The sequence below is a fragment of the Salmo salar genome, chromosome 04, assembly GCF_965601325.2.
Source record: "Salmo salar chromosome 04, fSalSal1, whole genome shotgun sequence".
Taxonomy (NCBI): domain Eukaryota; kingdom Metazoa; phylum Chordata; class Actinopteri; order Salmoniformes; family Salmonidae; genus Salmo; species Salmo salar.
Genome location: NC_138294.1, coordinates 38667248 through 38679690, shown reverse-complemented (window position 1 = coordinate 38679690; position 12443 = coordinate 38667248). Strand labels below are relative to the sequence as shown.

The following is a 12443-nucleotide window of genomic DNA, read 5'->3' as shown; positions in this document are numbered from 1 at the left end:
AGAGTGAAAGGCAATTTTCATCCTTCTCTGGGTCCAGTCCAGCCTCTTCACTTGTTTAAAGGTCAACTCACAGCTACCCCTCCCCCCATTTCTCTGACTGTATTCTCCCTTTGTTTCTGTCTGGCCCTACTTTCTCCCCCCATCATTACATCTCATTCCTGTTGAGATTTTTTTCATAGGTCTGTCTGAATCAAGCTCTTTCTCTCTTCCTCGTTGGCCATTCCCTCTCTCTCCCTCCTTCCTTCAACCCACATCTCTCTGTAGATCAGCCTCTACTACCGCCGCTCTCTCCCTCTCCAGTGTCCATCCTTCGCTTGGTCCGATTGGCTATAGGCAGTCTCAGTGAACGAGGCTCTACTTCTTTCGTCGCTGCTCCTCATTGTTATCCTCCTTTCTAGTCTGACCCTTCTTTCCTCTCTCATCCCTCGTTTCTCTATCAACCTGACTCACAGCATTTAACAAAAAACTTGTCTGTGTTTGTTATGTTAATATAGCACTGTGTAGAAAGGGCAGGCCCACTCTAGCACTGTAGATGAAAACGGAGTTCAAAATGTGTTTTCCCATACTGTGTGAATATACAGCATACTGTAGGTGAAAAGGGGTGAGTCATCAAAATATGCATTTTGTCCATGTATATACAGCATACTGTAGTTGTGTTTCTGCTTGTCTGGTCTTTTGATGTTATCCTCCTGTGATACAGTATTGTCTTGTTCGCGTTGCCATGGGATGTTGAAAGTAAGCAATTTGTTGCCGGAAGGCTCATACTGTCATCTCATCACGGTGCTCTTTCCTTCTCCTTCTGACTCCCATCCCCACTTTTCACTCTAACCCCGCCACCCTCTCCCCCTTCTCTCCTTTCTCCCTACCTGTTTGCCGTTCTCGTTCCGACCCTCAATTCCTCACTTTCTCACCCCTCTCTCCTTCGGCACCCCTTTCTCTCTTACCTCTCTCCGCTCCCCCTCTCTCCATTGAACCCCCTGCATCCTCTCCACCTCTTCCTCCCCCCTCTACATCCACCCAACCGCCTCTCCAGTACCCCGGGGCAGCGATGGACCGCGTCAGCTTGCTGTGGCGTCTACGTCGTCGGGCCCGTCGCGGGGCGCTGTGTATGGGCCTCTTCTGCATCTCCATGGCAATGCTCTATGCCCTCTGCGCCGAGAACAGCGTACCCGTCACCGATGCTATCTTTGGGGTGCGGGCACGGACCCGCGCCCAGCCCCGGGCACACTCCATCATCAAGGTATGTTTGTCTGTCTAGAGTGGTCACGGAGCATCATCAGCAGAACATGAGCATGTCCGAAATGGCCTATTCCCAATTTAGTGCACTACTTTTGAACCCATCGGACATACTCATAGCCATAGGCTCATGAATCCTCACACTGTATCGTACAGTAGACTCTATCCATTCTTCTATTTCATGCAATCTTCTTCCCCAGGTGCTGAGAGGTGGGGCCAAGCCCATGTACCTCGACCCCCAGAAGCTCCCCGGCATCATCCCTGGCAACGCCCACCGTCCAATCCCAGTCCTCTCCTCCCCAAACCACACGCAGGAAGTCACAGCTAAGGAGACACACTCCAAACACCCTAAGAGAGAGCGAGAGTCATCGGGATTCTTCGCCTGGCTCTTGCCGCGCCCCTTCAGGCGGGCCATGGAGACCCTGTTTGGGGGCCGTCGTCGGGGGGAGCTTAGTGGAACAGTCGGGGACGCAGAATTTTTTGGTCCTCACAGAGCTCTGGGGGAGGTCTGGGACGACGAGATGTCCAGTAACATGCTGGGGAAGAGGCTGAGGAAAGTGGTGCAGAACTATCAGGTGAGGGGGATAGAGAAGAGAGAAAGAGCCCAGCTAGCACATAGTGTGTATTACTTTAACAGAACGTTTCCTAAAAGGAACTTAAAACCGATCAGAATTCCAAAGGAATGTCGAAGTTATGATGGAAAATGTTTTTGCGGAGGACACGGTAAGCCAGCCTATTCCCTATAATGTAAACTCCAACAGAAATAACTTCAAATTAAACAAAGGTTGCTAGCCAACTAGCCTGCTAATGTTAACCCTACTAACCTGCTAATTGTAGCACTACCAGCCTGCTAACGTTACTTGATTGCATAAATCAACCAGTTGCTATCAACACCTAGCTGACAGCTACATTAAAGTAAACCAAAGTTTTGGACAGAAAAAAATGCCATCTAACCAGTTATCAAATAATGTTACCTATATGCAGTTATCTTAGCCAACAAGCAAGCCAGCTAAAGTTTGTTATTTTAGCCTGCTAGATAGCCTAGACAGCTAACTAGCCTAGCTAGCCAACCACCAGGGTTGAAGCTAAGTAGTAAGCCAGAGAACAACACCAACAGGTCTACAGGGGCAGGAACCACACGACACAAAAAAATGCCAGCAGATATAAAGTAGAGAGAGCAGAGACTTACCGATTGATGGCTAAGTTAGCTACCAAAGAAGGGCTAAGAAGAGGCACTTCAGAGGGAGAGGATGTTTCAACGGCTGAGGGAGAGTCAGCTAATCCAATAGCGATATAGTGAGGTAAATCCAAAGTCGATAGATTCCAGAGGCAATAATCCAGAGGCGGCGTTGGGTACAGGAGACGAGGGGAAGAGTGAACAATAAGACAGTGATCGGAAGAAGGCTCCAGCAGATGGAAATGATCACAACAGCACAGTCAGTCAACTACTGTAGCGCGCTAGTACTAAGCCAGGGTTGGAAAATGCTGGTAGCCTACTTCAAAGAGAACAGGCAGAAAAGTTGACCAAACAAATTGGAGGACAAAAAACAAATAAGAACAGGCGAGGTACTAAGCAATTTGAGCAGGCAGATTTTCCACTTTTCTTTTGATGCAGAAGCAAGTCTGCCGGTGGTGCAGGAGAAGTCAGAGCTGCCTGTAATGTTGCCAGGAGATACCGACCCTACCATCAGGCTTGTTTAAAACGATCATTTTTGTCCTCATGCTAGCTAGCAGTAGCCACCACAGCTAAGTTTGACCACATTGAGTTGTTACTTTGGTGAGTAAAAACGCAGGCTTCCAAAGGAAGGGCCGACTGCCTGCGGGTTTTCGCTCCACCCTTGTACTTGATTGATGAATTAAGGTCACTAATTAGTAAGGAACTCCCCTCCCCTGGTTGTCTAGGTCTTAATTGAAAGGAAAAAAAAAAAAAAAAAAAACACACACACACACACACTCGTCCCTGCTTTAAAGTAATGTTCTCAAAGTTATTTTGTGTGAATTTCAGTAATTCAGCACAGCGTTTCCTTCAGATTTCGTCTCATGGTTTTATTTAAAGTCATATTCTCAAATTGTTCCAAGAAAATTAATAAAAAACATTCTTCTGTGGGCATTTCAGTACTTCAGCATAACGTTTCGTACAGGTTTCATCATGGTTCTATTTAAAGAGGCAATCTGCAGTAGCTACATACATTTTTGGACATTTTTGGCCAATTGATTTTTGAAGATTATAATTTATAAATGTCTCATGAGCTTAGTTCAACTGTCGTACCCCATTAGAACCCCAAATATAAGCTTGTTTTACTCCAATGTTTGTAAATAAAGTAAATGTAAACACACACTGTATAGCCTCAAAACATGTGTAATGGGTGCGTGTCGGTGACAGGGAAGTCAGGCGCAGGAAGAAGAACTTGGTATAAACGGAGTCGTTTAGTAAGTGCTCATAAAACTCAAAAAATCTAAATATACCGACACATGACTTGCACATAACATACAATAAAACAATCTCCGACAAGGACATGAGGGGAAACAGAGGGTTAAATACACAACATGTAATTGATGGGATTGGAACCAGGTGTGAAGGAAGACAAGACAAAACCAATGGAAAATGTAAAATGGATCAGTGATGGCTAGAAGATTGGTGACGTCGACCGCCGAACACCGCCCGAACAAAGAGAGGGACCGACTTCGGCGGAAGTAGTGACAACATGGTTAAGATTTTAATGTTGGTACAATGGTTCTTCCTGTAAAAGTTGTGTTCTACTGCAGCACACCTTGCGGGCTGCCGCAGAATTCTATGGCATGTTATTTAAGGAAAATATGGCATTGTACAACGTGACAGTCGGGAGTACCCAAACGGAGATTCAGTGAAAATAAAAATCTCATTGATTTATTAAGACCAGTCTCCATGCTTGTCTCAGAGCAGCGCGAAACAGTGCTGAAATAGTTGACCACAGTGGGTAGACTATTGCTACCAATCCTATTACTTCTAACTTCAATATGCTTTAAATGCCACAATGTCACAAATAATTGAACAAACTCAATTCTTAAAACTCTGAGAGGGGTAATAGGAGGTGATCTGCACTGCATGTTAAACATGTTGGCTATAGCTGTTCCGCCAGCGGAACGTCTAGCCAAAATCCAATGGAACAGCAGGGCGCGAAACACAAAACATCAAAAATCTAATAATGTCAATTTCTCAAACATACGACTATTTTACACAATTTTAAAGATACACTTCTCCTTAATGTAACCACATTGTCCGATTTCAAAAAGGCTTTACAGCGAAAGCAAAACATTAGATTATGTTAGGAGAGTACATAGACAAAAATAACCACACAGCCATTTTCCAAGCAAGTGTATGTATCACAAAAACCCAAAACACAGCTAAATGAAGCACTAACCTTTGCCGATCTTGATCAGATGACACTCCTAGGACATCATGTTACACAATACATGTATGTTTTGTTCGATAAAGTTCATATTTATATCCAAAAACAGCATTTTACATTGGCGCGTGATGTTCAGAAAATGTATTCCCACCAAAACATCCGGTGAATGAGCACATCAATTTACAAAAATACCCATCATAAACATTGACAAAATATATTTAAAGAATTATAGATATACTACTCCTTAACCTCTCTTGCGTCCCACCTACTCAACAGCCAGTGTAATCCCGTGGCACGAAATTAAAATACCTTAGAAATGCTATTACTTCAATTTCTCAAACATATGACTATTTTACACCATTTTAAAGACAAGACTCTCGTTAATCTAACCACACTGTCCAATTTCAAAAAGGCTTTACAACGAAAGCAAAACATTAGATTATGTCAGCAGAGTACCCAGCCAGAAATAATCAGACACCCATTTTTCAAGCTAGCATATAATGTCACATAAACCCAAACCACAGCTAAATGCAGCACTAACCTTTGATGATCTTCATCAGATGACAATCCTAGGACATTATGTTATACAATACATGCATGTTTTGTTCAATCAAGTTCATATTTATATCAAAAACCAGCTTTTTACATTAGCATGTGACTAGCATGTGACTAGCATTCCCACCGAACACTTCCGGTGAATTTACTAAATTACTCACGATAAACGTTCACAAAAAACATAACAATTATTTTAAGAATTATAGATACAGAACTCCTTTATGTACTCGCTATGTCCAATTTTAAAATAGCTTTTCGGTGAAAGCACATTTTGCAATATTCTAAGTAGATAGCCCGGCCATCACGGCTAGCTATTTTGACACCCACCAAGTGTGGTACTCACCAAACTCCGATTTACTATTAGAAAAGTTTGATTACCTTTGCTGTCTTCGTCAGAATACACTCCCAGGACTTCTACTTCAATAACAAATGTTGGTTTGGTTCCAAATAATCCATAGTTATATCCAAATAGCGGTGTTTTGTTCGTGCGTTCAAGACACTATCCGATGGGTAAAGAAGGGTGACGCGCCCGACGCGTTTTGTGACAAAAAAATTCAAAATATTCCATTACCGTACTTCGAAGCATGTCAACCGCTGTTTAAAATCAATTTTTATACAATTTTTCTCGTAAAAAAGCGATAATATTCCGACCGGGAGTCGTTGATTTCGTTCAAAGAGAGAGAAAGTAAACATGGTGTCGGCTCGGGCACGCGCCTCCAGTCTCCTTGTCCTCAGATCGACCACTTACAAAATGCGCTAATGTTTTTCAGCCAGGGCCTGCAAAGCCACCATTCATCTTTCTGGCGCCTTCTGAGAGCCTATGGGAGCGTTAGAAAATGTCACGTCATGCCAGAGATCCCCTGTTTTGGTTTGAGATGATCAAGAAGGCCATGAAATGGTCAGAGAGAGCGCTTCCTGTTTGGAATCTTCTCAGGTTTTGGCCTGCCATATGAGTTCTGTTATACTCACAGACACCATTCAAACAGTTTTAGAAACTTTAGAGTGTTTTTTATCCTGCCCCCTATCCCAAACAGGTTAATATTTTGATAGTGAAGAGAAAAAATCCTCTCAAGAGAATTAACATTAGTTACACCAACTGGTAGGCTAATCACACAGTTGTACAAAATGGTAAGAGAACTGGTGAAGCAAGTTACCCCTCTACATACACATTTCTTTACCGGAATCTCTAAATGAAAATACTGGCAGATCCATAAAATGTCCTTGTACAGTAGTACACCTAATTACATTTAGAGGATTCTAAATGAATGTCTAAGGGGCTTTTATATAATTAAAATGCAGCGTTAATTAAAGAAACATTTTTAAAATGTATATGCTTATTAAGTAGTCTTGCTTGTTTCAAAGCAGAGCAAAACGGTGCTGAAATAGTTGATAATGCGGGGAGGCTATTGCTTGTTGGGGGGGATTTTCACACCTACAGTGTCTATTGTCCTGCTAATAGCCCTTGTGAAAAACAAGTGTTTGAAAACATTTTTCCCCCTTCCACTGACCTCTTCCATTAATTTTGAAAGGGTATTTTCCAGTAAGCAGCAATTTGTTTACCTTCATTAGCCTACTTTGTTCCAATATTTCTGTCATTCAGTGATATTTATTCTCATAGTAATTCGTTATGTATCCATAACGAAATAAACATCTGCATTTTGAAAGAGTATTTTTTATCATTATTTTATTAACGAAAGCATAAAGATGTTGATGAAGAAGCCACATTTGCCTCGGGATCCATCCCAGTTTGTATTCTGTGGAACCATGCGTTTTTTTCGGTGTGGCCCATTGTCCAGCCCTTTGTCCACTGATCTCCACGGATGATTGCGGCATGGTTGTATGCTCTGCAAAAACACATTCACGTTTTTAGTGCACAATTATCGATTTTATTACACAGTATGCCTACACATTGATAGGCCATATAAAAAATTGTTTTTAAGAAAATGCACTGAAACCGAAATACCTTTAGTTTTGGTGATCCTCTCAGCTCCGGCTCATTTTCAAGTCCTCCGATGGTTACAGTCCTAACCCTGGAATGGGTAGCACCATAGAAAGAAGCTGGCTTGATGAAAACTATGTCTGTAAGCCAGAAAAGGGTCTGCTCGGACCAAAACACACTGCCACCAGGGTTTGCATTGCAAATGAGTAATAAACTGGGTCAAGATGCCAGCAAAGTAGACCTTTATCTAGTAAAATAAAGGTAAAATAAACATAAATGAATAAAATACCTACAACAGTTTCGGTAGGCCTACAGTATATCTACAAATATACAGCTCCTTCTGACCAAGTAGAACATTTTTGTTTTTCTTAGAATAAAAACCTTAGTGTAACAACAGTTTTAGTAAGTAATATGCTACAGTCCAGTTACAGCTCCTTCTGACCAAGTAGAAACAAGTGGGGTTTTTTTCGGGTGTGTGTGCAGGACAGAGGAATAGCAATTCTTACACTATTGTTCTATATTCAATCACCTTCTTCATCCTCATCATTCAGTTCAATAAAATTCAATTTTGAAGTCGTGAACAATTATCACATTCTATTTGGTTTATATCGCCCAATTCATTGTCAGGTAGAGACACATTTAGCGCCTTAGGACCCAAATACACAATCAGTGCTCTAACCCCCCCTTGCGGTGGTCTGAAGCAATGAAGCAGTGACGCAGGGTAACGTACAAAACCACAAAGCGCCGAGGCATAATTTCAAAACATTTAATTGAGAAACCACTGTATCATGGACAGTCAGTCCTTGCTCATGGAAAGCTCTGTCTATGAATTTGAGATTTCCATTTTTCGAGCCCCATCCCTCAGTTTTTTAGCGAAACAGTGGCGGGAATTTTTATTTTATTTATTTTTTATTTCACCTTTATTTAACCAAGTAGGCTAGTTGAGAACAAGTTCTCATTTACAACTGTGACCTGGCCAAGATAAAGCAAAGCAGTGTGACACAGACAACAACACAGAGTTACACATGGAATAACATGGAATAAACAATAAACAAGCCAATAACACAATAAACAAGTCAATGACACAGTAGAAAAAAATTACGTTTATTTACAGTGGGTGCAAAACGCATGAGGAGGTAGGCAATAAAATAGGCCATAGTAGCGAAGAATTACAATTTAGCAGATTAACACTGGAGTGATAAACGAGCAGATGATGATGTGCAAGTAGAGATACTGGTGTGCAAAAGAGCAGAAAAGTAAATAAAAACAGTATGGGGATGAGGTGGATAGATTGGGTGGGCTATTTACAGATGGACTATGTACAGCTGCAGCGATCAGTTAGCTGCTCAGATAGCTGATGTTTAAAGTTGGTGAGGGAAATATAAGTCTCCAGCTTCAGCGATTTTTGCAATTCGTTCCAGTCACTGGCAGCAGAGAACTGGAAGGAAAGGCGGCCAAATGAGGTGTTGGCTTTGGGGATGATCAGTGAGATATACCTGCTGGAACGTGTGCTACGGGTGGGTGCAGTTATCGTGACTGGTGAACTGAGATAAGGCGGAGCTTTACCTAGCATAGACTTATAGATGACCTGGAGCCAGTGGGTCTGGTGACGAATATGTAGCGAGGGCCAGCCGACTAGACCATACAGGTCGCAGTGGTGGGTGGTATAAGGTGATTTGGTAACAAAACGGATGGCACTGTGATAGATTGCATCCAGTTTGCTGTGTAGAGTATTGGAAGCTATTTTGTAAATAACATCGTCGAAGTCGAGGATCCGTAGGATAGTCAGTTTTACTAGGGTAAGTTTGGCGGCGTGAGTGAAGGAGGCTTTGTTGCGAAATAGAAAGCTGATTCTAGATTTGATTTTGGATTGGAGATATTTAATATGAGTCTGGAAGAAGAGTTTACAGTCTAGCCAGACACCTAGGTTTTTATAGTTGTCCACATATTCTAGGTCAGAACCGTCCAGGGTGGTGATGCTAGTCGGTAGGGCGGGTGCGGGCAGCGAACGGTTGAAAAGCATGCATTTGGATTTACTAGCGTTTAAGAGCAGTTGGAGGCCACGGAAGGAGTGTTGTATGGCATTGAAGCTCGTTTGGAGGTTAGTTAGCACAGTGTCCAAGGAAGGGCCAGAAGTATACAGAATGGTGTCGTCTGCGTAGAGGTGGATCAGAGAATCACCCGCAGCAAGAGCGACATCATTGATATATACAGAGAAAAGAGTCGACCCGAGAATTGTACCCTGTGGTACCCCCATAGAGACTGCCAGCGGTCCGGACAACAGGCCCTCTGATTTGACACACTGAACTATGTCTGCAAAGTAGTTGGTGAACCAGGTGAGGGAGTCATTTGAGAAACCAAGGCTATTGAGTCTGCCGATAAGAATACGGTGATTGACAGAGTCGAAAGCCTTGGCCAGGTCGATGAAGACGGCTGCACAGTAATGTCTTTTATCGATGGCGGTTATGGTATCGTTTAGTACCTTGAGCGAGGCTGAGGTGCACCCGTGACCGGCTCGGAAACCGGATTGCGCAGCGGAGAAGGTACGGTGGGATTGGAAATGGTCAGTGATCTGTTTATTAACCTCTCTGGGCCAGCGTCCCACCTACTCAACAGCCAGTGTAATTCCGTGGCGCGATATTCAAATACCTTAGAAATGCTATTACTTCAATTTCTAGCCTATGGGAGCCTTAGAAAGTGTCACGTTACAGCAGAGATCCTCTGTTTTCGATAAAGAGAGTGTAGAAGGCCAAGAAATGGTCAGAGAGGGCACTTCCTGTACAGAATCTTCTCAGGTTTTGGCCTGCCATATGAGTTCTGTTATACTCACAGACACCATTCAAACAGTTTTAGAAACTTTAGGGTGTTTTCTATCCAAATCAAACTTTAATATAGAATTATATGCATATTCTAGTTTCTGGGCAGTAGTAATAACCAGATTAAATCGGGTATGTTTTTTATCCGGATGTGAAAATACCCTAGAGAGGTTAAGAAAACGTTACATAAAAACCATAAGAAAACTTTTGTAACGTTCAGAAAATGTTCTAAGAATGTTATTTAAAAACATTTCGATTCCGTTCTTATCATCAACAAAACTTTCTCTATCCTTTAACTTGTTAAGTGTGTTCAGGTGTGTTGGTTGCACCCACTAATTGGCCACACCTGATTTTATTGAGTGCTTGTTTCCTTTGAAATGGGATCTGTTTGAATAGACTAAAATGAAAAATGTTGTATCCGTGAATGAAAGAGGACATGCTAGCTCCATCCTGGTGGCGCAGTGGACTAGCTCCGTGGATAGGGAATAGAATAGTATAGGTTTGAATGCCGTGTTACAATAGAAATGCATGATTAATACCTGTGTATTAAAAAAGTTAACACTAAATAAACAAGCAGTGTTATTAAAAGTCTTGAAACATTCAGTGAAGTTATTCAAAAACCTCCAAATAACCTAGAATTTTCATTTTCAGAGTGTTAATAAAACCTCCCAGGAAAACTTTCAAGGATGCAGAATAAAACGTTCTCAGAACCTCCCTCTAACCTATATATAAACGTTCCTAGAACAGGCAACCTTTTCACTTCTGTTCTCGGAATGTCAGGAAACATATGGCTTTGTTCCCACAACCAATGTGAAACCAAAACCATACGTTCCCACAACTTACAAGGAACCAAATGTGCTAGCTCGGAGAGATTTCAGAGAAAGATGGAAACAGAAAACTGGATTTATTTCATATTTTTTTGTCCAAAGTTATCTGCAACTTTTATACATATCTTTTCTCTTTTGTCCCTCTTTCTGTCTCTCTTTCCAACTGCCTCTCTTCTTCTCCATCTCTCCCATCTTCTTCTCCATCGACATTACCGTTCCCTCTCACCATAATCTCTCTCTCTCTCTCTCTCTCAAGGCGATGAATAAGTATGGTGTGGAGTTCTCTGGTCCTGGGGGTGTGGCCACTCGTCCTAAGGTGAGCGGCTCAGAGTTGCTGTGCCAGCTGAAGTACAAGGTAGAAGTTGCGACCCTGACCCCTGACCTCGAGCCCTTCTCCTCTCTGCCCTGGGCGTACCAGCTGCCCCTACAACCCATAACCTCTGACCTTGGACCCTACAAGAGCTGTGCAGTGGTATCGTCGGCTGGGTCACTACGCTACTCTGGACTGGGCAAGGAGATTGGTAAGTGTTGTTGTACTAAACACATTAAAGTTGTATAGAAGTTGTGTTATCGTACTATTAAAAGTCACCTAAGTGTACTTCTAGTTACTAAAATCACCCCACTTAAAGTATACTACTGTAAGTGTACTTGTAAGACATAATTTGAAATGGACTCTATACACACTTAAAATATACTTTTACTGACACTGAAAGCTATTGTCAAGTAGTATGGAACCAACATTTTTGGTTTCACCAATAGTAAAACCACTCTAATCTGTGAGGTGTAAGGCTAGTTGAGGGCTCCATGAACACGATTATGCCTAACATTTTTAGAAACATTAGACCAGAACCCTGATACTGTTTGACGTCTAAATTTGAACATTAGTCATGAAGATTAGGCTATTTTGGATTTGTTTTGCATCAGAAGTGTTTTAATGGTTCTAGCATATCCCATTTATACTAAAAGTGCACTTTAATTATCTTTGGAGCACTCTTTTAGTTGCAAAATAATTGTACATGGTAAACATATTTTATTTACATTTTAGCAGATGTTCTTACCCAGAGCAATTAACAGATTGCCTACATTTTCATACTGGTCCCCCGTGGGAATCAAACCCACAATCCTGACATTACAAGCGCCATGCTCTACCAACTGAGCCACAAATGACTGTATGGATACTTATTTTTATATTTCTAATGAACTAACGCTGGGATTGACATTAACGCTTGTCCGCTTGCCTGGGGCAAGTATGTCGGACAAGCAGATTATAGATTTAAGTTGTCCAAATGGAAAAGTTTAAAAAAAATCACAATATCAAACAATTAGCCTACTCCGAACAGAATTGTATTAGTGTCCCCTGGATGCGATGTGTTGAGCACTGTCCTCCCAATTTTTACAGAGCATATTGCAGTATAGTTATTGTAGGTCTGCATTGACAGGCATGAGCGGTCTTTCAATCATGCAGTCTCGAGATGCGTTTTAGAGATAAAAGCGAGCGTGTGCACTTTTGTTGATATTCATTACTAGTTAGTGAGTTATTTGCCCAGTTATAGCAAATATTTGGTCACCAATGAAAATCCTGGAAATGTCATTGCCTTCCCTGTAGCTCAGTTGGTAGAGCATGGTGTTTGCAACGCATGGTGTTTGCAACGCCAGGGTTGTGGGTTTGATTCCCACGGGG

The 12443-nt window shown here is 42.0% G+C and overlaps 1 protein-coding gene across 1 annotated transcript in view; it reads left to right on the top strand.

Moving 5' to 3' along the window:
- st6gal1 (ST6 beta-galactosamide alpha-2,6-sialyltranferase 1) overlaps window positions 1–12443 on the top strand; it is a 165214-nt gene that overhangs the window by 26442 nt on the left and 126329 nt on the right. Inside the window, exons 3-5 of the mRNA XM_014195776.3 lie at window positions 1034–1240; window positions 1437–1811; window positions 11019–11283. Of these exons, the coding sequence (XP_014051251.3) occupies window positions 1034–1240; window positions 1437–1811; window positions 11019–11283 (847 nt within the window). The remainder of the gene's footprint in view (window positions 1–1033; window positions 1241–1436; window positions 1812–11018; window positions 11284–12443) is intronic.